The sequence below is a fragment of the Syngnathoides biaculeatus genome, chromosome 6 (genome assembly GCF_019802595.1).
Source record: "Syngnathoides biaculeatus isolate LvHL_M chromosome 6, ASM1980259v1, whole genome shotgun sequence".
In the NCBI taxonomy this organism is placed as follows: domain Eukaryota; kingdom Metazoa; phylum Chordata; class Actinopteri; order Syngnathiformes; family Syngnathidae; genus Syngnathoides; species Syngnathoides biaculeatus.
Genome location: NC_084645.1, coordinates 34,398,924 through 34,423,560, shown reverse-complemented (window position 1 = coordinate 34,423,560; position 24,637 = coordinate 34,398,924). Strand labels below are relative to the sequence as shown.

The 24,637-nt window shown below is 41.9% G+C and overlaps 2 protein-coding genes and 1 pseudogene across 6 annotated transcripts; all 3 read left to right on the top strand.

Moving 5' to 3' along the window:
* The first annotated feature begins 609 nt into the window (after positions 1-609).
* On the top strand, positions 610-8,992 carry gtf2h1 (general transcription factor IIH, polypeptide 1). 3 transcript variants are annotated; one of them, XM_061822782.1, is made up of 15 exons: positions 610-790; positions 1,147-1,315; positions 1,390-1,582; positions 2,196-2,361; positions 2,455-2,548; positions 2,631-2,780; positions 2,878-2,957; positions 4,050-4,183; positions 4,260-4,341; positions 4,441-4,529; positions 5,040-5,157; positions 5,363-5,453; positions 5,583-5,698; positions 5,911-6,003; positions 8,284-8,992. In XM_061822782.1, exons 2-15 carry the CDS (start codon positions 1,162-1,164, stop codon positions 8,368-8,370), a joined length of 1,647 nt encoding a protein of 548 aa, XP_061678766.1. In that variant the 5' UTR covers positions 610-790; positions 1,147-1,161; the 3' UTR covers positions 8,371-8,992. The 3 variants fall into 3 exon arrangements, with proteins under 3 accessions (XP_061678766.1, XP_061678767.1, XP_061678768.1); XM_061822783.1 differs by having other exon boundaries at positions 1,097-1,315; XM_061822784.1 differs by having other exon boundaries at positions 1,071-1,315.
* LOC133502803 (5S ribosomal RNA) lies at positions 3,665-3,784 on the top strand (annotated as a pseudogene).
* A 69-nt stretch (positions 8,993-9,061) lies between the features above and the next one.
* On the top strand, positions 9,062-24,217 carry hps5 (HPS5 biogenesis of lysosomal organelles complex 2 subunit 2). Of its 3 annotated transcripts, none has more exons than XM_061822781.1 (23): positions 9,062-9,189; positions 11,843-11,972; positions 12,284-12,394; positions 12,492-12,556; positions 12,639-12,831; positions 14,092-14,222; positions 14,463-14,681; positions 14,795-14,866; positions 15,072-15,160; positions 15,238-15,416; positions 15,551-15,709; positions 16,500-16,659; positions 17,056-17,173; positions 17,458-17,604; positions 17,687-17,755; positions 19,111-19,622; positions 19,798-19,918; positions 19,989-20,138; positions 20,230-20,349; positions 20,795-20,908; positions 21,326-21,432; positions 23,369-23,642; positions 23,940-24,217. In XM_061822781.1, the coding sequence occupies exons 2-23, from the start codon at positions 11,865-11,867 to the stop codon at positions 23,998-24,000; spliced, it is 3,279 nt and encodes a 1,092-aa protein (XP_061678765.1). In that variant the 5' UTR covers positions 9,062-9,189; positions 11,843-11,864; the 3' UTR covers positions 24,001-24,217. The 3 variants fall into 3 exon arrangements, 2 of the variants coding, with proteins under 2 accessions (XP_061678765.1, XP_061678764.1); XM_061822780.1 differs by having other exon boundaries at positions 9,068-9,184; XR_009795404.1 differs by lacking the exons at positions 21,326-21,432; positions 23,369-23,642; positions 23,940-24,217 and having other exon boundaries at positions 9,068-9,184; positions 20,211-20,349.
* The last annotated feature ends 420 nt before the right edge of the window (positions 24,218-24,637 follow it).

Below are 24,637 nucleotides of genomic sequence, written 5' to 3'. Positions count from 1 at the left end.
TTTATTGCAGAACAAGACCACTGATATTGCTTGACTTGGCATTCTTAAAAACTCTGAATTCCAATAAACAATTTCCTGTTGCAATGCTTCATGTCTATTGATGTTGTGCAGTGTCAAATAATCAAGTATTTTGCCAATACAAATAGTCTACGTCATGTGACACGATTTACGTTTTGATTCATACTGATCAGTGCGGATTCAGTCACCATTATACATCCGCTGAGAGTCGATGCTGGACATCATAAAAAATCTCGATCAACATACTTGTTGAAAAATATTTAAATATTACATTGTTTCGTATCCCAATGCATGATTTATCAATATTAATTACTTTTTCATGACCAATATATATTATTATTTGAAATTGCCATAAATTTGTTCCATAGTAGGGTAAGTTATGATGAGCGCCACATTTTAATCAATTGCATCACACAATAGTGCTCTTTCATATTATAAAATAAATGATGTATTGGTATTATAATGATGAATGCAAGGTAAAAATGTATCTTAAATGTAATTTGAATAATAATAATTTTCTTTGCTTTCGGGCACGGGGAGAGTTTTCAGGTCGGAACAAATGGTGCACTTTCTTTTACGGTCGAACATTTTGAATGTAACACATTGTCAGACAGCAATGTCGGCGCTGAAGACTGTGTATTCATTATTTCAGTAGTCTACATTTTCTCCCAGATGGCTCATTTTTATAGATTCAGGGCCTACCAGATATTCATTTTGAGATAATGTGTTGAGTAAATGTAAAGTATCCGCAGCGGGATCCATCAGTTTTTAGGTAAACTAAGTTTTTCTGTCGACTTTTGCCGTCATGCCTTATCTCTTCAGTGTTACAGCAAGCTAACGTAATGCAGGCTAGCTCAGTCAATGTAATTAATTTTAATTACTGCACTACACAATAAAGTCGCTATGTTGTTCGTGTTCACCATAGCAGAAATGTTTGGTAGATAAAAGAATGTATAATTAAACGATGTGTCGTCAGTTACAGCATACATTATTTTGCACAGTTGATACAGGTGTAAATGTTGTCAAGGTTCTTTGTATTTTATTCCTCTCAGGCATAACAGGTGTTTTGTTACTGCAGATGCACAGTTAACAACGATCTTAAACAACGTTATCACATTGGTCTTCCAGTCCCAAGTCCGAGCCATGGCCTCACTGTCAGAAGAGGTGCTTCTGGTGGTGAAAAAGGTTCGCCAGAAAAAACAGGACGGCACTCTTTATTTAATGGCTGAACGTATAGCTTGGAGTCCAGAGGGCAAGGACCGCTTCACCGTCAGCCACCTTTATGCAGATATTCGCTGTGAGAGCTCTATTTGTGTAGATTTTATGATGCAAATGCAACGTGTGATCGGGTGTTATATGTGGTTTGTTTAGGTCAGAAGATCAGCCCCGATGGCAAAGCCAAAATTCAGCTTCAATTGGTTCTTCACTCTGGCGAGAGTACCACATTCCACTTTTCAAATGAAAACACAGCACTCAAAGACCGGGAGGCCGCCAAAGAGCTGCTGCAGCACCTCCTGCCCAAGTTCAAGAAGAAAGCTAACAAGGAACTCGAGGAGAAAAACAGGTGAACTTATCAGTCTCTTTCCATGGTGCCCTGGCATTCAGCTATTGTATGTTTTCATACTTTTATAATTAAACACACCTGAGAACAACACAGTCACACAATTTAAAACCTATGCTTATGTTGTGGTTTATTTTTGCGTGTATGTCAGTCATTTTCCAGTAATTCGGCAGATTGGGGTAATTTGACAGATAAGCAAGTATTTTAATGAAACATCTTCTTGGCCATAAACCATAATCTCCATGAGTTGCCCTTCGCCTTTGACATCTTCCCCAATATACAGTAGAATGTGTTTACAACAGAACAAAATATAAAATGTATCATAGTGGCCATTGCTAGTGGAAGTTCCTCAATTGAATATACCGTTAACCAACAATGCTTAATGTTGGGCTTTTGACATTTACTTTCACAACGTGAAGTTAAGTGTGTTTCCAATATTTTGTCAGCCTTTAGCAATATGAAAGGGGAATAAATTTCATCAACCAAAAGACTGCAATATGGAAGTGTAAACAATACATACTGTGCATCCTGTCATCAAGCGTACACTACCATACCTGGACACATTTTCAGTTATGTGGTAGTGTATGTTTTCCACATTTTTTTTTTTCACCTACAGGATGCTTCAAGAAGATCCAGTCCTTTTTCAATTATATAAAGATTTAGTGGTCAGCCAAGTGATCAGTGCTGAGGAATTCTGGGCTAACCGATTAGGAGGCCTAAGCCAGACAGACCCTGCAGTGTGCAACAATAAGCAGGCAGTTGGTATATCTGGAGCTTTTTTGGTGAGTGACTTACAGTCAAAAAGCCTTGTGTACAATTTAATGATGGATTTCAGCTTCCTTCTAAACAAATGTGACCATTTTTGTTCTTTTCAGGCAGACATTCGGCCTCAAACAGACGGCTGTAACGGCTTGAGATACAATCTGACAGCTGATATCATTGAATCTATCTTCAGAACCTATCCTGCAGGTAATTGTGACTTGCTGCTGTTTCTTTTTACACACAATCCATGTGTGTACATAATCTATATGAACTACATCTGTTATTGCAGTAAAACAAAAGTATTGTGAAAGTGTGCCTCATGAGCTGACGGAGAAGGAGTTCTGGACACGCTTCTTCCAGTCGCAGTATTTTCACCGAGATCGCATCAGTACTGGCACACAAGACATCTTCACAGAGTGCGCCAAACTGGATGAAAAAGGTGGAAATCGTTTAGCTGTTGCAAATATGTATTGGTGAAAGGTGGGAACACATGTCATTATATGCTTGAAGCATTTATATTTCTGTTCTTCATGAAGGGTTAAAGTCAATGGTGGTGCAAGGAGTTAAGAACCCCCTGGTTGACCTGCAATCATTAGAAGATAAATCCTTGGATGAGGTAAAATTTAGTTAGTCCTAACACCGAAATGGTAACAATTAGTCTCATTCATATTATGCAACTACAAAATGGGTTGATGATGATAGAGAATGGTGGCATTTAAACGCAACTCAACTGACTTCACAGTAAACTGAACAATAACAACAAACTAAATAATAAACTGCATTTGGCAGATTGCGAGCAGTCACTGTCCAACTGAACATGAAACAAAGACTCTTTGATTTAAAATTTTGTCTCATTAGCATAATGCTAACAACTAGTAGATAATGCCACTGACGAGCTCACAGGTGGCTTTTACGCTTAAAAAACAGATATTTGTAGACCGGGGTGCCCAGACTTTTTCATCCTAAGATCGACTTTTCAAGCAGCCAGCCTCTCAAGAGCTACCGACGACGGGGTGGGGTGGGGGTGGGGGTGGTGGTGGCGGGGTGATGATGATGCTCCCAAAGTGTTTTAAGGTTAATTTGATGTTGCCTTCTATATTTAAAATACAGAATTAGCTTTTTGTGCAAGGTGGAATTTTAAAATGACAAACCATCTCATCCTGCATTTTCTACTTTGGCTTCAGACCAGACCTTTCCCACTCGGAAAGAGAAAATCTCCTCCAGTCTACTTTTTCTCCGATTATTCACATACTCCGACAGTCATTGCATCTTAAAACAACTACATTTATTTTTTTATTTTCTCTACTAATATCGAAAGTAAATGCTTACGGCCAAGCTACCCCTGAGAATGCCCGATCTCGTCAGATCTTGGAAGCTAAGCGGGTTTGGCCCTGGTTAGTACTTGGATGGGAGACTGTCTGGGAATACCAGGTACTGTAAGCTTCTCTCCTCGGCTAAATCCAGGGTTGCGTCAGGAAGGGCATCCGGCGTAAAACTGTGCCAAACAAATATAGTGGGAGGGGAGGTGTAAGGTAAACTAGGAAAAAGAGAGTGTGGCGGAGCAGCGGTCGTTGTTAGAGAAAGTTCCATGTGCTGCGTAAAAGAAACCTGAACTGTGGTCTTCTTTTCTACTTTAGGCGTGTTTGTGATGCTTTTTCTTCCTCTTTACTTTGTCCAGTCTCTTGCTACTTTAATGTCTTTCTCACAGGGTTACGGTGTCAGCACATCACTTCCCTCCACTTCCAATTCAAGCAAAACAGTTAAGGAGAGCAGCAACTACGCTATTATAAAGCGCTTCAACCATCACAGTGCCATGGTGCTGGCAGCAGGCTCACGGAAAGGGTAAAGTGTAAAAATAATAAATGTAGCTTTCCGAAGAATGTCCTTATGCTAAGTCTTTGTCTGCATTTATTATAAGGGAGAATGACCAAGGTAGTGAGACGAGTAGCACTGATGGAAACTCACGGGATTCAGACCTCTTTCAGCCTCCCATCAAGAAGGTAAAATGGTTCTGTCTAGCATGTTTTTTTTTTTTGGTCAAACATATGACGATACAAAGTACAGAATCACTCACTTTTTCACGTGGTAATTTTTCTTAGGTGAAATTACAAGAAGCCATAGAGTACGAGGATTTGCAAAGGCAAAACGGACCAAATGTGGTTGCATTAAGCCTCAAAAAGTCAGACAGGTACAGTGTGTCCATTTTGTTGTGTTGCCCGATTTCTTTGTATGTGCTCGCAAGTGGAACTGTGGACGACTGGTTAGAGCATCTGTCTCACAGTTCTGAGGACTGGAGTTCAAATATCATTCTCCTGGCACTATGGTTTCCTCACACATGCTAAAGACATGCCTCGTACCTTAATTGGAAACTCAAAATTGTGAATGTGAGAGCGAATGATTATTTGAGAATAACTGCCCTGCGATTGGCTGCCAACTAGTTCAAGGTATATGCTGCCATCCTGGGTGAAAATATCTGGGATAGGCTCCAGCACTGCCGCGACCCTTATGAGGGGAAGCGGCTCGGAAAATGGATGGATGGATGCTCGCAAGTGGCATTTTGGAGAGCAATTGCATGTAATATTACGAGTAATTTAACGCAAAAACTGCCATTTAACTTCACGTGAACTCGTCTTGTTTCTTATTTTTATTCTTCTCAACAGTGTTTTAATGTATTTTTTTCCGATTACTTTCTCATAAGGTATGCTCATGGTCCTGTGCCTCTTCAGTCCCTAAAGTACACAACAAGCCAAGAAATCATCAACTCCGTCAACCACGTCCGGCATGAGATGGCCAATTACAAACCTGACCTAACTCAGGTTTGTTCAAGTGCTGCTTCTAACAACTAAACTAAATCCCCAACAGATGTAATTATGATCTGTCAAAATGCTGAAGAATTTTACCTAAATACAAAAAAAAAAAATCATATGTTGGTGTATTCACCAAACAAGTCTGCCTGAGATTATTCTTCATTTGAATCCAATAACTTCTGCATCTGCGTGTAACCACAATCCCACTCTGCAGGTTTTGACCAGCACGGCGGCATCTTCCGCCATCGCAACACTTTCTCCCGGCGGCCTCCTCATGCAGTCAGGATCACAGCAAGCCATAAATCGTATGTCATGCTGCAGTTGCTCAATCTTGGGAAGAAAACTCCCAGTTAGACAAATAGAGATCCTGTGGCTTTTCTCAAGGTGATTTCACTTCTTTGCCTTTTTTTTTCTTTTCTTTGTGCTATTTGCAGAGATGGTACCATCCGACATCCAAGGGGAACTGAAACATCTTTATACAGCTGCTGGGGAGTTGTTGAGACACTTCTGGTCCTGTTTTCCTGTAAACACACCATTTTTGGAGGACAAGGTGACTAATTGTTTCGTAACATTACACAAAATCACAGTTCCCATCCGTTTTACATTTAGGATGAATTTACACAGCATTATTTAAGCTTGCATACCATTTATTAACGGACCTGGTCTGATTTATCACCCCAGTATGTTCAAGACAAGGTAACCTTGACATTACTCCACAAAGACTATTAACGTCGACCATCATGTGTCCTATTTTGTATACAGTTGATTAAAATGAAGTCCACCCTCGAAAGATTTCAATCAACCAAGCTTTGTCCTTTTCAAGAGAAGATTCAGCGCCAGTACTTAAATAAAAACGTAAGTATCTAATGATTTAAATATAATCTCCTCACTATGTTTCCAGTGTTATTTCCCCCATAGGTCAACAAAACCTTTGAGTTACCTCAAACTAAAGTTGTAAAGTAATAATACCTCACCGTCTGTTGGAATACCGGGGGGTCCCAATTTAGGACATGTCAAGGTTACTCATGCTGTGTGCGAAATGAACTGGTTTACGCAGCAGCGTAAGAATATGCTTCCATGTGGCACAGAAACAAAGGCATGCTCAATTATTACCCTACTTACTTTTTTCACTTTTTATAGATTTATGGCCACAAGTAATTTTCATACAGAAATTATGGTTTTACTACCTGTTAGTAATACAGCAGGGTTGATACAGACTTAACTTACAAATTTGTTTGTCTCATGTATAGGAAAGGAGTCCATTCCAAACCAAGGATCCCCTTTATACCATTTTAGCTTCTCTTTAAATACTGTAATTTATCAAAAATAATGCGCAAATTTTACATAATACGAGTGTCATGGGGACATTTACAAAATGGGAGCGCCCACACAATTAAAATGCTCGCTTTTTAAAAAAATGTGCCTATTACACTCGTTTCTGCACAGTTTGAGCTCACGTTGTTTTGATGCCATAGTGAAAGATGCTCCAGATGGGAGCCGAGCGGAGGGGGAGAGGTTGCGCTGCGCAAACCAAACTCTTGGGATTTAAAAAAAAAAAAAATGTTTCAAGTCATCAATGATGAGTTCCACAGCGATCCACCTAAGGTAGCTGCTATGGATCTTTTTTGGATTGGAGATGAGTCAGCTGCTTCTTTTGAAGCCTTGGCCAAGGATCTGTAAAGTAGTGGATAAACTGCTCTATGCACAAACGTTTTATGCACAAATATTTAATGCACTGTTTCATAAACAGTGTTAAATAGTTTATATTTTTAAGACTATAATATGTGTTATGAGCTTTCTTATTGCTTTGTGCATTGTGCCATCATTGAGCAATTATTTTAGTTGGCTGAACAATTACAGGGACCAGGACAAGCGTGTCCTGTGGCCTGTCCAGAGATTATATTACGTCTGCATCAGCACATGCACAATGATTATTATTATTAATGATTGTTGTACAGACAGTTTTTTGAAAAACAATACAAGTACAAACCTCACAAAATATAAGTACGGATCGTTCCTGATATTCTGAGCATATGGGTAGCGGCAAATTGGTGGTGCGCATTGTAAATTGGTAGAAGGGTTTTCCAGATTTTTTAGGTCAACTTTGGGGGTGTGCATTATACTTCAGGACGAATTGTACTCGAGAAATTACGGTACCCCTCATTAAACCCCACTTTGGCTAAAAACTACCGAGTGGCAGCAACCCAGCAATTGTGTTAATTTTCACCAGAGATGGCAAACGTACTCACTCACTCACAGTAGCTACGCAGAGGTAAATATATGTTGGAAAAAAATAGAGAGAGAGAGAGACTCTGATAACAGTAGAAATACTAATTCAACTCCTGGACTTAAATAAAAGAGTACAAACTTCAAAATGTCGTTTTGAACGTTGCATTATGTCACACGTAATTTAAGAGCTGTTGGCTTGACTTTTATTATTTTTAGTCAAAACAAAGTGGTTTGCTAACCTTGTGAACTGACTACAAATGCTAAATTAGCTATAAAATAAAAACAACAGAAAAAATACACCATCGTTTTGTGTGAATTGTTAAATGCCAGAAGCACACCACAAATATTTCTTACAGCAGACAACATCAGACAACTGAGGACATAATAAGGCCTTAAATTAGGAAATCTTGCATCTCCGAAAATGTTATTTCATTGTTTTTCATGCTCCTTTGTTCATGTACCTCCATGGCGTCAGTGGCCCAAATTTTTCAAGATAACAAACCTGATCTGAATCACTCAAAATCTCAACCTCGTTTGACTTTACGTCACCCTTATAACATTACTTTTACATCATGTCATCACCGACGGTTGGAACAATTCTATTTTGACAAAGCAAGAAGTAAACTGTACAGATATATTTTCAAATGTAGGAAGTAAAATTTGTCAGATCAAGTAAAGGTGCTTGAGAAAATAGTAGTAGTAGAGTAACAAAATATTTGTCCTTTACTTCCTACCACAAGTGATATCAAGAGAGACCAACCTTTACCAATATTTAAGTAGTTCTGAGCAGAATTGAGATTTTACATTCTCTTTACTTGCATGATTGAAATGATCATCTAATGCCATTAACTGAGTAATTGTGAATTATTTTGCTTAATTATTCTTGTCTGATTGACACCCCTGCAGCTCACAGCACACTTAGAGCAGATGTTACAGGCGGCGTACAGCAAGTTCCACGTCTGGCAAACGCGTCGCATGATGAGGAAAACCTGAGGCCAGACGCTTTGTGGGAAAGGACAATGAAGACAAAGTGGACAAGGAGGTCCCGTGGAGGCCTTCGGTGCCCGCTGAGACGACAGATCACAGCCAGATAGCTTCACGGGAGGCTCGTGACGAAGAGATCAATGAATGCTGCTGCTGCGTCATATGACATTTAAAAGAGGCATATGGCATTTTAGTCACAGAAACTTGTTTCTTACTCGTTTTTTTTTTTTTGTTTTGTTTTGTTTTTTTCTTTTTACAGCTGAAATTGTTTTCAGTAATGGGACTTTTAGAATGGTACAATATGACCATGTTTCTCATGGAAATCATGTAGGCCCTCAGGATGACAAGCGGAGGGAGGACTGCGGACGTGTTTCATCACTGCAGAGATCTCGGACAGAGAGGACAGGGAAGCCCCTCTGGAAGCAGTACAATGAATGGAAAAGTGTTTAATATTTAGTGAATTTAGCAATATTCTAATGACACCTCACTCTGGAGCGTGTTGGTGTATATGAGGCACAGTTCACACTGTCCGCTTCTGTCTGCACCGTTCTGTATATACAAAATGTTATTCTGAATTTAATAAGTAAAGCATTTTTGTTGGAACATGCTGCCTGATGAAAGTGCATGCATACAGGTTTGTATTCATGCCTTAATTTCAGGGAGAGAAATAAACCTAATCTTATAAAAGGTGGATTTTTCTCCCATCTTTGGGATTCTTAATGAGGCGTGTCGTCTTGGTCTGTAGTCGGCACGCTTTCAGGAAGTCTCGTCTTCACCAGCCGAAGGAGGCTGACGATCTGGCCGCTCGGCTGCAGGTCCCACGGTAATGTGAGTAATCTTGTCCAAAAGAAATTGTGCTCACCAGAGATGGAAAATCTGCGACGTTTATGTTCTGTATGTTTTTTTGCCCACGATCAGCATTTCATTTCATTGGACCACTGAAAGAAAACAGCTAGCATGCTTGCTAACGTCTTGACAAATTCAGCGAGAGCATGTATAGGGAATGAAAGTAATTGTTGACAGGTTACCGTAGTTAATGGCGAGTTTAATTTTTATTGAGGTCCCGTTTAGTTTGACGACCGATGATTATTTCCAGGCTCGGCAAACGTCCCGCGTCTCGTGACCCATTCGCCACTTTAGGTTGTTTGCGAGAGCGGCGCTGATGGACGTAAATGAGTGAAATATTGTGTTCAGCATCAAGTACCGTTACACGAGTTTTTCATGTGAGGGTTCGTCAACTCTTATTATTATTATTATTATGGCCATAACTGCACGGTACTGGGGTGGGACGTAACTTGACGTATAGTGTAGAGTACTTCCTGGTATGGTCACGTGACATCTGTTTACGATGGTCGTTACCCCCGTCTGGTTTTACACACTGTCATTTGTCTTGGGGTTTTCTGTCCTGTCACTGTCCTCACATATCCACTGACAATGGAGCATCAGTATCTTGCTTAAGTACACTTCGACATGGTCACATGGGGTTCAGAATCAAACCCACAACTAAGGGTCAAGAGATGGTCACCGGTGCGCCCTCGACGTCATTGGTTGCGCCTGAGCTGTGCCAGGAAGTTACGATTATTTTTTTTTTTATACTGCTAATCCTCATTAGAGTTGCAGGTGATCTGGGATCTTGCTGGTACACCCAGGACTGGTCGCTAACCAGCATTGCAGGACTCATAGATAAAACTCATCACAATAACATTTAGCAATTTACTACCTTTCAATTAACCAACCCCAACTCACACTTGCACAGGAAGAACATTGCAGAGCTGAGACACTATCGGGCCTGAGCTGAATTTGGACCTAAGGACCTGCTACTCACTCTTCCTCTCTGCAGCCTGTCTATAAATGTTTTTCACTAAAATATATAGGTTTGTGGCAGCAGAGTGAATGAATTGCAAGCACATCTGCCTCACAAGTTCTTGATCTACCTAGTTTTGAATCTGGGTTGTAGCTTTCCTGTATGGAGCTTGTGGTTTCTCATCATACATGCATGGGTTTTCTTCAGGTACCAGGGCTTCCTCCCACAAAGAGGCATTTTCAGTTCGATGAAGACTAGTTTGTCGGCATGAATGTGTGAACGTTCGTCTGGTACAGTGCTTTTCAAACTGGGGGGTGCGGGCTGCAATGAACACTTTTCCTTAAGTCACACCTAGCAGATAGAGCTAGTTTGAGTCACAAGCACACACCAGCCACTAAAATCTTAAATCAAATGCTGAAACATTGATATATATTGAAATATGTTATATGTAATACCATATTTGATGCCATTGGCTGGGTGTCAAAGTCTTTTTTTTTTAAATCAATGGGGCACATTGTAGTTATGGTTTCCCTTAGAATCCCATTATGACTGTAAAACAAAAAAACAAATTGCCTCATCACATTGCGTATATCGCAGTGAACCCCCACATGCTTACAGTTCGGCCTCCTACTTGAATTCCACATGATAGTGTGTAGTTCTGCCCAAATGCTAATAAACATTGCTATTGCTAGCAATCCGGCAGAACATTTCATGCTACAGCACCACAATCAGTGAGATTCTCTCTATACAACATTATGATGACGGCTCTTCAAATGTAATTCTGTAACTCGAGTTTTCTTCCTGTTTTGATTGCATTTACCCCCAATCAAACCACCTGTGACTAATCCCTTTTAAGTGTCGTGTTGTATTCTGTCTAAGCAAAACAGGATATTGCGTGCTATTTTTTTTTTTGCTTGTTAAGGCCTTGGTGTTTTCCCCGCCAGTGTGTGTAAGGCACAAGTTGCTATCCATACCCCTAAATCGGGGATAATCAATTTGGCAAAGACTTGCTGCTCCTTTTATATGAAACGATCATTGTAGTTGTTGTAATAGCCCGGTTAAATAAGCAGCTTGAGGCAAAACAGGATCACTTAGTCATTTGTTTCTCAGCAAAGTCAGAGTTAACGCTTTATTCATGTCCATGAATTAAAATTCTTGATGATGCTGTGGTGCAAAATGTCCCCCCAATTCCACTACTGTGCTGACAAACAAAAAAAGTCAGTAATGGCTGTTACATTTCACTTCTTCTTGAATTTATGGCCTCAATGGCTTCTCCGAAATATCGAGCTTGTATCTTTTCATTCCTTTTTACTTTAAGCAAGCTTCCAGTAGCTATTTTAACAGCTGCCTCCTCATGTGTGTGGCAAAAAGCACCACCAGGAAATCAAATGCAAAAGGCAGTATCATGTGACACTGTGAGTAATGTCAGCACCGAATGGGAGTTTCACTTTCAGATACTGTTTGTGATGTATAAGCTTTAAATATGTGCTGCCTGTGGGTTTTTTCTTTTTTCTTACAATTCAGCTGTTTCACGCTGACTGTGAGGTCTCAGGTAACCAGAGTCATGGCTGGCCAATTTGAGAGATTTAAGAAATCTGCTGAGAGTCATATGATGCCACAGTTTACATGACCGGGCGCAAACGTGACCGCTGAAGGCTTTGCGTCGTTCTTTTCCAGTCGTGGACGGCCGCGAGGGAAGATGCCACCGATAGCGGTCGTACCGGAGGTCCACAGTCATGTCCTGGCGGAGTTCGACTGCCTCGACCCCCTCCTCTCTACGCTGCGCTTGGACTCCGGCAGGCTCAAGGTAGATACGATGATGTTTTAGCCCTTGGCACTTTGACAAAGTTGCAGCTTATTTTCAGGTTTTCCTACTCGCATGAGCGTCACATACATTGTTTGCTTTTCTTCAACTCATCAAATACTATTTACTCTTTATTCCACAAACAAGCCTGCTCTCAGAACTGTGAGGAAAAAAAATGCTAACCACTCGCTCATCTTGTGGCTTTTTTTTTTTTTTCTGATTTGAAACAGATTTATTCATAACTGGTGTCAGCGTTTGTAAGTCAAATCTAATGAGGCCTAAGAATTTGGACCCAGCCTGTTTGGTATTTTCAGTGCACAAGCTTGGCCGTGTCGAGGAAGTGGCTTGCAATAGGAACGTCCGCTGGAGGGTTGCACCTGATTCAGAGGGAAGGCTGGAAACAAAGACTTATCCTTACTCACAGGGTAATATGTGCCTCAATGTTGAGCGAATACCTCACCGTGCACATAAATTTATTCCTCAAATTACTTCCTGATGAATTGACCTGCGGTCGCCTTTCAGGAAGGATCCATTTCACAGGTGTCGTGCTGTCCACATGATGAAGATTTTATTGCCGTCGCAACAAGGTAAAAGTCCTACTTACTGAGAAGGGCCCGATACCCTTTATCATCTCTTTCTGATTGGCAACGGCCATTCCGCCTGGTCCAGTCAGGGTCTGGTGGCGGTGTGGGAGCTGCAGCTGGAGCGCCGTGGTCGTCCCGAGAGAATCAGCGTGTCCTGGGAGCACAGGGGCCAGAACATCACTGCGCTCTGTTGGGACACCAACACGCTTAAGGTTTTTGTCGGAGACTCGGCGGGCAAGGTGTCTTTTCTCCGCGCAGGATCCTCAAAGCTGGGCAAGGTATTGACGACCAAATATTGTGCCTTCATTTTGTTGCTGATCCGTCAGCGTTTGTTTCAACTCGCAGGCCTTCAATGTGCAGGAGACCAGCTGGCCCCAAACTTGTTTTATACCACAGACCCTGTTTCAAGTAAAGCAATATTTTGACAGACAGGGATGAATATAAATTAAAATGGAATTATTAAAATACAACTCATCGATGAGGCCACTCTCGTCTGGGGTTAATACGATAGAATAACACTGCTGCATACATCCTGTCTACCCCCTAATTTTGTTTTTATTGCCATCATTGGAAAAAAATCCCACTTCACAAAAATGTTGGAAATGCTTTTTTTTGCCTGCCTTCATTTTAGCCGAGGCTTTTCTTGAAAGCGTCTCAGGCTTCATTGGCTCATTTACTGACCTTTCCCCACATATTATGCAGAGCGTGAGAATCACCAAATCGGCATGATTTTATTTCATTTTATTTTTTTACATAGCACGACATCGCAACAGAAATTGGCTTCACACAACAAGCAGTTCTAAAACCACACGCCACACATATCATACAAATAAGTAGGGTCTAATCTCTTGAGTGCAGTTTTATGGTTCTTTAGAAGTTGGAGGCTGAATTTTTGTTATTGCACTAAACTCTCATTTTTCACGGTTAATTGGTACCAGATCCAACCACGGAAAGTGGAAAAACTGCAAAGTAGTGGTAAATGGCTTTTTTTTTTTTTGCTTCATAGGTCCTTGTCGTCTTGCTGGGGATGCCGCATTATACCCTTCCCGGTACACCTACTGGTGGTTTTTTTTTTCATTTATTTATTTTGCTACATTGGTCAATGTCGTCGCTCCAGGGATGGTGCATTGCCTTCCCCATAATACATAATAATACAGAAATCCGCGATGCACTGAATCCGTGATAGGTGATCCACGAAGTAGAGAGGGATTACCGTATTTCACCTTTTCCTACTTTTCTCCATTTTGTTTTTTTTATTCGTGCTTGCTTGCTAATTGCCTCACTGCTGTATCATGAGCTGTTTGACGGGTGCAGAGCCACAGTACATAATGAACTAATGTTTCTTTTCACTCACTGGGCCAGTACTGATCGTTATGGTCCCCTGCAGTAAACTAGAACTTTGGAAACCTTTTCATTCAGTTGTTAGGATTTTGTGTTTTGATAGTGGAGCTCACAATAATTCCTCTGAAGCAGTCATTTTGGAATCATTGTTTTTTAAGCCTAAAACATTTTGTCATCTTGTTTGTTGTACTTTATAGGGATCAGGATTCGTGATGTTTCCTGTTCAGACCGTCACCACTGTCGACTCCAAAGTAGTTCAGCTTGGGTACCAGGAGGGTCGGCTGCTGGTGTCTTCACTGAGTCGCTGCTACCTCTGCGATACGGAGAGGTGAGTTTGGGTCACAGTTGTCCTGAGCAGGGGTCACCAACCTTGGGTACGGATTTGTGGAAAAGGCATGACATACACTTCAAAATGCTCAAATTACCTTTCATTATTCGTTAATAACTATTTATTTAGAGTGTGTGATGCCACTTGTTTCCTTTTGCACCAATGTTTTATTTTCTCGTGTTGTAATTTTGTGATTGTATGTATGCATCGTCGTTTTCATCCTTTCCATCCTGTCCCCAGGGAGAAGTTTTGGCGTGTAGGGAACAAGGAGCGCGACGGGGAGTACGGCGCTTGTTTTTTCCCCCACAACAAGGGCCTGTTGGTGGGCCAGCCCCCGCTGCTCTACTGTGCCCGGCCTGGGTCTCGAATATGGGAAGCCAGTTTTAACGGGGAGGTTTTAAGCACCCAGCAGTTCAAGCAAGCGCTTACTTGCCCCCCCTTACCTCTCATCACGTACAGGTAATGGCCCGCAGGTCTTAGAAGTGAATTTACTGTCAACGTGCTGAAAAGACTTGTTCATATTTCTGAGTGAAATAACACTGAAGGCCTTGAAAACTCTCTGTTACCTGTAGAAATGAGCCACAATACAATCCAGGGCAGAAGAACCCCCAATCAATTGCCTTCCCAAAACTACTTTATTTTGGGTAAGAGTCACACGTTTAAATGTTTTTACACTCCCACTTGATTCATATAATAAGCTTGTTAAGGTTGCTTTTTTTAGCATATTGTGGAAAAACTCAAGTGGACACAGAATGAAATTATTTTGTTCTTCAAAATTTTTGATGACAGAGAATCATTTTCTTAAGAAGTGATGGCATATCAGTTGACCAGTTGTACTGTTCTTGACAGAGACCAGAACTTGCTCACCTGGACTGACTCAGCCATTTATATCTTTACACCCCATAATGGCCAAGTTCTGTTATGGACAGAGGTCAAAGGTAACCGACATTGCTATGCGTATGCGCAATGATTTGCAGCAAACGAAAGGATCACTCTTTATTTTTTGGTGATGCAGACATGCTCGACATCGCCGTCTACCGCAACGAGCTTTTCTGCCTCCACGGCGGCGGCCGTCTGTCCCACCTCACCCTGTTGTCTGCAGAACGCTGCATTGAACGCCTTCTTAAACGGGAGTCCTGGCATCTGGCGGCTTCTGTCTGCTGTATGTTCCAGCACTCCATCAGCGCCAGTCGGGTACGGTGGTATCTTTTTTTTTTTTTTTTTTTTGCATGCTCAAAAAAAAAGTAGCATCATTTTTCATTTCTGCCTTTTCCTCCTTACCAAGGAGAGCCGGATCATATTTCTCATGTTATTTCTGCGGAATTCAGGCCAGAAAGTCGATTTCCACCGAGTGTCTGGAGCACCTTCGGTCCCAGCTCAGTTCCAGCACTCACCCCGAGTTGATCGGCCAACTGGATGAGGTGATCGCCAAGCTGGAGCCCCTGGACTCGGCCTGCAGTAGCCGCAGAAGCAGCATCTCGTCGCACGTACGTGACAATAATGCCTCCTAACAGTTGGAATGTTGTCAACTTTGATGTATCCCAGGGCCAGCCAAACATTTGTACTCGAGGGACATACGGTATGTGATTTTTAAAACTCGGTCAGGTCATTCAGAACTGAGGTTAGGGGAAAAATAAATTAATCCCATGGGAATAAAAAGGTAAAAATGTTCATAGAAAATACAGTGCCGTTTCAGTCTTATTTTTTAATTAGTTATTTTATTTAATGCTAGAATTACTCATGGTGTCAAACTCAAGGCGTGGGGGCCAGATCTGGCCCACCGCATGATTTTATGTGGCCCCCAAAGGCAAATCTTCTGTATCAACTTCCATGATTTTTGTTCAAATCTGTACCAATATTTCACATTGTCATATCAAAAATGACAACCTTGAAATACTGCAAGCATATTCTGTGTTACCAAACAGCAATAGTTGAAAATCCCTCAACTCTTTGACGACTGATTCAAAAACTAGTTCAGACAATCAATGCGATGAGGTGGTTGAAAATATTTATGGTTTCAGTCATAACCCCCCCCTGAGTGAAACCGTAATGACAATGTGGCCCGCGACAAAATTGAGTTTCACTCCCCTGAATTCACCAATTATTAAAAAAACTCATCCGGTGAAAATGTGAGGCGGCGATGCTCAGCACTTGAGTACTATCCCGTTAAAATGACTGGTTCCAAATGAATCTGTAAACTGTGCTTTGCATGGAAATCCTGATCCTCTCCCTCATTTTTAACACTCCCTCTCTTCAAATGCGCTTCTAAAAATCCAGGAGAGCTTCAACGTCCTGGACTGCGGTATCTACCGGGTGATCAGTCGCCGAGGGAGCCAGTCCGACGACGAGACGTGCTCCCTCGTGAATCAGTCCATGTCGGAGGAGGAGCGGCTCAAAGAGTTCACCTTCACGCAGGAAGAAGATCAAGCGGACCACGGTAGGACACATTTGAGACGCGCACGCCTGCTTTGAAAGTGAATAGCCTCTGCCGTGTTTATATTAATGAGCTGTTTTACATCTTATTGAATTGTTTATATGCCACAAATTATTTGGAATTGGAATGGTGCAACTGGAATATAAATGGATATATTTGAAGCGTGACCCTTCTTGTCTGCAACACATTGCTAATTATGTTGCGTTTGTCTGTGTCATTGTATCCTACACACGCATCACGACCTGTGTTCAGTTTTATTTGTATCGCACAGCATTTTCCTCTCCTCTGTTTCCTGTCTGGCACGTGTGGGCCGGTTCCATGCATGAGGTCTCCACGCTCTCATCGCACAACATCCATCTTTGTGTTTCTCCTCTGGCTCTCGCCCCAATCTCGATTCAGACCCGCAGAGCGGCGAGCGTGCGGAAACCGACCGATCTGAGCAAGGCCTGCCATTCCACCTGCCCCTCTCATTCCGCCCCAAACCCCCACGCATTGCACTGCAGGCCGTCAAAGACAGGTGAACAACGTGTCACATCAGCTGCCGTGTCTCTGACGTGTGGGTGCAGATGAGGTTATTTTGGGCTTTTACGCAAATAACGATGTGAAACTTAACCGAAACAAGGCGTAGCAGTGGCTTTTAACTTCCCCGTTTCAGTGAAGTGTTAGACCTGCATAAGTTTTATTTTCACCTCATTCATTTGTTTGTACAAACGTGCCATGTTTCATTTCCAAGCATGGTGCTCATTTGTCAAGATGTCCCGCATTTAGCTGCCATAGATTACATTTTTGTCCCATTCTCAGTGTTTCTAGCTTTGTCAAGAAGACAACTGAGAAGATCAATACGTTCCAGATGAACTCTGAACTCTGGCAGCGCCCCGACTTCAGAGAGAGCGCACATGGCGAGATGTCGGCCGCCTCTGCTCGGTTCCCGGAGGAACCAGATATTGAGTGAGTACAAAAAATATTTGATGTAAACTGTTGGAACTGCAGTGATTTGATGTGGCCAATGACAACGAATTTGTCGTCGCAGAACTTATGCAGACGTGCCCAACACGGAGTCCGACCTGATAGAGCTTCAGTCGGCCACCGAACACGCCACGTAAGTACACAGATTTGCGCTGATGATGAGTGAAAAAGAACCATTTTATTGAAATGCTATTTTACATAGCAGAAAATATTTTTTTTGTTTGTCAATTTTCTGGTACATTTTACGCAGTGTTGTATCATTGAAATACAGTAGTTACGACGTTTATTTTTGGGGAGTAAAACTGGTCCTATGCTACCTTTTGTTTAGCCTCAGCGTTGCTTGTTGTCGGGTTTGGTTGGGCTTCACTTCCATTTATCAATTTCGTTGTACGTTAATCAAATTCAACACGTTCTACAAAATAGTACCAAGAATCAATAACGTTCTACGATGACTTCTTTTGCAATCCATTTAGGCCTCAAGCTAGTTGGGTCTGAATCTCCTGCGCCCTCTACTGGTTGCTACCGTATAGTCAAATCAGCATTCGTAATACCGTAATTTCTGGCCTATAAACTGCGACTTTCTTCACACGCTTTCAACCTTGCGGCTTATGCGGTGTTGCGGCTAATTTGTGGGTTTTTGATAACGGCCCCAATGGGGCACTCAAGCGGAAAAGGTAAGAGTGAGACCAGTGGGATATATGTGCCGAGGAAGTGACTTTTCCTTTTTTTTTTTTTTTTTTTTTAAACCGGCTCTGTTAGTGCTGTGCCCTATAGGGTGTTGCTGCAAGGTTCTTAGTTATTTTTAGTTAGTTTTTTTTGTTGTTTTTTTTTTAAACTGACCCTGTTAGCGCGGTGCTAGCGTGTTGCTGCTGTGTTATTCCACGTCTGTGAATTTTACTGGTATTTTTTTAACTGGCCCTTTTAGCGCCGCACTAGCGTTAGCACCGCACTAGTATTAGCGCCGCGATAGCGGGTTTCTGCTGTTACTGCTGTGTCTCAATGGTTTAGGTATTTTTTTTCTTTTTTTTTTTTTTAACCGGCTGTTTTAGTGCTGTGCTACAGTGTTGCTATTAGGTAGCTGTCACGGCTGTTTTTTTTTTTTTTTTTTTTTTTTATCGGTATGTTTTTTTTTTTTTTTTTTTTTTTTTTTTTTTAAACCAGCCCTGTTCGTGCAACCGTGTTGTTGCTGTGTTATATAAGCTAAGGTATTAAAACTTTGAAAACTCTTTCTGTCTACCGTCTTTCTTTGTAAATATCTTGTGTTTTAATGTAGGTTTCAATGAGGGCACTTGCAGCTTTTAAACAGGTGCGGCTTATGTATGTACCAAATGGTATTTCCTTTACAAATGTACTGGGTGAGTCTTATAATCTGGTGCGCTCTGTAGGCCAGAAATTACATTAATCACAAATAGTTACTTTTTTTTTATCATGCTCATCCCTATTTTATTTTGGCCTGTGTAGTACATGATAACCTTGTTCTGCCATCAGATCCCAGATCCAAGATCCCTTGGTTTTGCTGGATCCAGACCTCTTGCGAGAAACTCTACAAGAGTGGTTGAAAGCACTGGAGCGAGTCCTCATGCCAGCTCCTCCCGACTCAGCTATTAGAGGTCCTTTGGACACGTGTGAACCCAGACTAGATGCACAGGAACCTCTTTTAAACACATCTGCTGAGAAACCACAAGAGTCATCACAAGAACCTGCAGAAACCTTCCCTGAGGTGGAGTGTGAGACTCAGCTGGTTGGGCCTGAAGAACCCCTGCGACTGGTTTCCCCCAAACCGCTGCCCTCAGAGCTCCTGGAACATCTCACCCAGCTGGCCACACTTTACACTGAATTGAGCTGCTTTAGCGAGCCGGCAGGCGCTCAGCCGCTGAGCTGCACAATCTTCCTGCGCCGCTACTTCTTCCTGGTGGACCGAGAGCGCATCAGGCGCATGTGTCTCCTCTGCTGCCAGGAGCAGCAGGAGGTGCAGCGCTCCTTCGTCGAGGCCATGATAGGTCAGGAAAACCCCCGTTTTGCATCATATTCAATAAATATAAGGGATAATGAAACTGATCAAAGCTCCTTTGAAAATCTTTGAGTGACATCATCATTGACAATTTCACATCAGGCTATGCTAATTCTTTGTAGAATTGTGGATAAAAAGTTCCAAAAAATAATATTTTTCTATAGGTGTAACACAGTCCAGTAAAGTGGTGGAAATCATTGACAAAGGAGATTTGCAGAGATCACTACGCTACCTGAGAGAACTGCAGCCCTGGAGTCCTCCTGTTCTCCTCGCTCACTTATACAGGTCAGTAAATATCCAAATTCTCTCTCTTACGTACAAGTCGGGCGCCATAACGGAAGGCGTTTGCCTCTAGGTTGTACGAGAAGCACGGTGAGGCGGCTGTACGCTGCCTTTCCCCGTTCTACCCCACCATCACACCCGCAGATGTGATGCAGATGGCTCACAAAAGTCATTTCCTGGCCTACCTGGATAATCTGGTCCTGTCCCAACCTGAGGAGAGCAGGTAAACCCACAGCTTGATGCTTTCTTGAAATATTAAAAAAAAAGAATTTAATAAGTTACACCTCCGGTTAAGTTTTGATGAATTTCCCCAGGTTGTCGTTCCTGCAGTCTCTTCTTGAACCAGAGTCGCTGCGGCAGGAGTGGCTTGAGCTGGCACTTACCCACAATGCACCTCAGTGCCACGATACAATGACACCCGAGGGACTGCCCAGGTCTGCTTGTGATGTGGGGGAACATCTTTTTTTATCTTTAAAGTGGCGCTGAAAGGGCCCAAACAATGTCATGGAAATTTAACACTCCACGGAGGGATGAAAACGAAAAATAATCTGTAAAAAAAGTATATAAAATCACCGGTGGGCGTGTCCAATGGATGTGCTAAAAGGAATCTTGTAGGATGTAAGTCAACTTCAAAATTGAATGGTCATTGTGGACTAATATCATAAAAAAGAAACGCACAAGTGAACCTACCCAACGACGATAAAATTATTTTTCTTGGAGAGGTGACATTTGTGTTGTCTGTTTTGCCATTGCAAACTACAACTAACAAAAACATAGTTAGACAAATACCTTGGATAAAATTATCCTTGCAAAGACAATGTTTTATGTTATATTGGCTCTGAATAGATTGTAGTCTCCTCAACATACCCTCTTTTCCAGGTGGAATTCTCATTGTTTCATTTGGGGTTATAGTCGCCTCCTGTCTCTGCTGATCCAACTTCCCGCAGACTTTTTGTCCAAGCAGAAGATGGCAGAAACCTGCCGCAGTCACGGGTACTTCATTTCGCTTCTATCACACTAGGGTGTCCAAAGTTTTCCCTCTGAGGGCCTCAATCAGAAAAATCGAAGCATGATATCCCACTTTGGCCTCCTTCAACTGTAATTACTAAAATCCATCACAGCTCTTTTTTTTTTAAAGGTGAAACGCCAAATTATTAAGGATTTTTCTGTATCCCAGGGGTGGCCTGCAGCCTTGTATCCCACTAGAATAGATCTGTCACCGAATTGAGCAGTAACCTTATAACATCACTGCATTCAAGAACAATCTGTAGTAATCAATGTATTCAATTTTCACTGTCATCTACGAAAGCTCTATATGACTCCATTTTAGTGACAGCAGTATAGTCATCATAGTTTTTGCTCATTTGAAGTTCAAAGTTCAGACTGCACGCCATGTTTGTGTGCATGCAGCTACTGGATGGGCTATCTTCACCTGTGTCGTGAGCTACAGCGCCGTGCCGACGCTTTCACAGCAATCTGTCAGTTGAATGACATCACCTTGCTGGAGGAACCAGACGGTGGGTTTCATTTTCCTCATTTCAGCCCACGCTGGCCATCAAAAACTGAAACAAGACCTCTGTGATGACGGGAAGATCTGCATGAAAATTGATATGATCCTATTTGGACTTGTCAGTTGTGCCTAGAGAAAATATAGTTGTGGTTGTATTTCTTTCACTTCAAGGCAGCACCCAATACATTTTTTAGCTTAATGAATCCAGATTCAAAATAACTTTAACTATAACAAAATAATTAGAACTGTATAATATACAGTTGAGAAAATAAGTATTTGAACACCCTGCTCTATTGCAAGTTCTCCCACTTAGAAATCATGGAGTCTGAAATTGTCATCGAAATCACAATGTGTGATTTTCTAACAATTTATTTGTGTGAGACAGCTGCAAATAAGTATTTGAACACCTGAGAAAACCAATGGTAATATTTGGTACAGTAGCCTTGGTTTGCAATTACAGAGGTCAAACGTTTCATGGAATTGTTCACCAGGTTTGCACACACTGCAGGAGGGATTTTGGCCCACTCCTCCACACAGATCTTCTCTACATCAGACAGGTTTCTGGGTTGTCGCTGAGAAACACGGACTTTCAGCTCCCTCCAAATATTTTCTATTAGGTTTAGGTGTGGAGACTGGCTAGGCCACGCCAGAACCTTGATATGCTTCTTACGGAGCCACTCCTTGGTTTTCCTGGCTGCGTGCTTTGAGTCGTTGTCCTGTTGAAAGACCCAGCCATGACCCATCTTCAATGCTCTGACTGAGGGAAAGTGGTTGTTTCCCCCAAATCTCACAATACATGCCCGCAGTCATCCTCTCCTTAATACAGTGCAGTCGTTCTGTCCTATGTACAGACAAACAAGATGCTACCACCCCTATGCTTCACAGTAGGGTTGGTGTTCTTGGGATGGAACTCATCATTCGTTTTCCTCCAAACATGGTTAGTGCAATTATGACCAAAAAGTTCCATTTTGGTCTCATCAGACCAGAAAACCTTCTCCTATGACTCCTCTGTATCATCCAAATTGTTATTGCAACTTAAAATGGGCCTTGTCACATTGGAAACTGTGGTCCCAGCTCTTTTCAGGTCATTGACCAAGTCCTGTCATGTAGTCCTGGGCTGATTCCTCACCTTTCTAAGGATCATTGAGACCCCAGGAGGTGATATCTTGCATGGGGCTCCACTCCGACTGACTGTCATGTTTAGTTTTTCCATTTTCTAATGATTGCTCCAACAGTGGACCTTTTTTCACCAACCTGCTTGGCAATTTCTCCGTAGCCCTTTCCAGCTGTGTGGAGTTGTACAACTTTGTCTCTGGTATCTTTGGGCAACTCTTTGGTCTTGGTCATGTTCCAAGTCGAGTCTTACTGATTGTATGGGGTGGACAGGTGTCTTTGTGCAGCTAACGACCTCACACAGGTGCATTTGATTCAGGATAATACATGGAGTGGAGGTGGACTTTTAAAGGCGGACTAACAGGTCTTTGAGGGTCAGAATTCTGGCTGATGGACAGGTGTTCATATACTTATTTGCAGCTGTATCACACAAATAAATCGTTAAAAAAAATCTTACATTGTGATTTCTGGATTTTTCTTTATAGATGATCTCTCTCACATTGGACATGCACCTACGATGAAAATTTCAGATGATTTCTAAATGGGAGAACTTGCAATATAGCAGGGTGTTAAAATACTTATTTTTTTCACTGTAACTGATTGACAGCAAGACATGTGCAGCAAGGCACTGATGTCATAGTAAAGGTATTTAGCGCTGTTTACATTACACAAAGCAGTTGGTTCAAGTAGACTGCTCACTGTCTATTAAAGCGTAAGTATTTTTTCATGGTAGACAAGGTCCTTTCGTTGAATTTCAGGTTGCAAGCTGTAGCTTGCTCTTCGGCGGGATGGTAAATAAAACTGTGTATCAAGGACTGTCTTACATCCAGGTGTGGAGCCCCAAAACCTGGCCGAGTGGAGACTCCTGATCCAGTTGGCTCAGGACGGCAGCCTTTCGTCAGACGTGAACGGAGATGCTTTGTCCAGCGGCTCCCCAGGTTCCAGCAGAAAGGTCAGCCCGGAGAACCTGACCCTACGCCTGGCGCGCGCGGCCGGGCCGGAGCGCGCCATGGCCATCCTGGAGGAGTGCGGGGTGCAGCCGAGTCTTTCGCCTCACTCGCAGCTGGTGTGTGAGCTGCTGAAGGTGGCTGAGAAGAGGCAGCGGTGAGTCAGTCCTGGAGATGGTGGTACTCGAATCTTGTGTACCAAAAAAAAAAAAAAAAGAGTCATGCAATTGTTACGAAACAATTCTTATTAAATGTTGCATAACGACATTGCTATTGCAGCTAGGTGAAGGAGAGCTTTTCTAAGTGTCACAAATCGGTGCCCTGAGTGTTTGTCCAGCCAAATTTTAAAATGAACTAAATTTGTTTCTAATTTGTAGTGTAGCCTGAGAAAGTGCTCAATCACTGCTTCTTGCGAACGTTTCATGTGACAGGTCAGTCTTGTCTTGTGTTTCAGGGCAACCATTCAGGGCATGCTCGAGCGCTGCGACCGCTTCCTTTGGTCTCAACACGCGTGAGCGCGCACTTGGACTTGAGATGATGCCAACAATGACAGCAATTTACGTTATCTTTACTGCAAATTCCTTTTGAAACTGTGGATTAATTTATTTGTTTTACCTTTCATGAAGGTACTCACCCTTAATACTACAATATGTGTGAATTGCTCATATTTTGCACGGAAACTCTTAACTTGTTTGCATTTGAATGTACTGTTGGTGCAATACTGATTAAAGGCTGTTTAAAAAAAAAAAAAAAAAAACTTCAATCAATACTATGACTGCATAACAATTATTCTAACCAGGTATTTAGATTTTAAAAAATACTTGTATTGCTTACTGTTTCACTGACTTTTGAGGTGTTTTAATGTTTCAACAGAGGCAGAGCCATTCAGGATGGGGAGTTTTATATGTGTAAAAGAGATAAATACATTACTTATAAACGTTAAAATGTCGGAAATTCAGATGGTTTGTGAGGACTTGCAAGAAGCATTAAATTTAAGTTGATGCATTTTTGGGAACGTTCAGAAGTGACATTTGAATGCAGTCAGCAGATGAAGTTAATGTGTATCAACGTTAATAACAAGTTAATGACACCAGACTTCTGACCGCTCTGATGGTAATCGCACACCTGCTGCATCAAAGGAACAAATTGGGG

Bases quoted from the DNA above. Each gene is read 5' to 3' on its own strand.
- gtf2h1 (XM_061822782.1), top strand. From the start codon at position 1,162: ATGGCCTCACTGTCAGAAGAGGTGCTTCTGGTGGTGAAAAAGGTTCGC. The intron at 1,583-2,195 runs GTGAACTTATCA...TTTCACCTACAG, and splicing joins GAACTCGAGGAGAAAAACAG to GATGCTTCAAGAAGATCCAG. The intron at 2,362-2,454 runs GTGAGTGACTTA...TGTTCTTTTCAG, and splicing joins GTATATCTGGAGCTTTTTTG to GCAGACATTCGGCCTCAAAC.
- hps5 (XM_061822780.1), top strand. From the start codon at position 9,081: ATGAGGCGTGTCGTCTTGGTCTGTAGTCGGCACGCTTTCAGGAAGTCT. The intron at 12,395-12,491 runs GTAATATGTGCC...GTCGCCTTTCAG, and splicing joins GACTTATCCTTACTCACAGG to GAAGGATCCATTTCACAGGT. The intron at 19,919-19,988 runs GTCAGTAAATAT...GTTTGCCTCTAG, and splicing joins CTCCTCGCTCACTTATACAG to GTTGTACGAGAAGCACGGTG.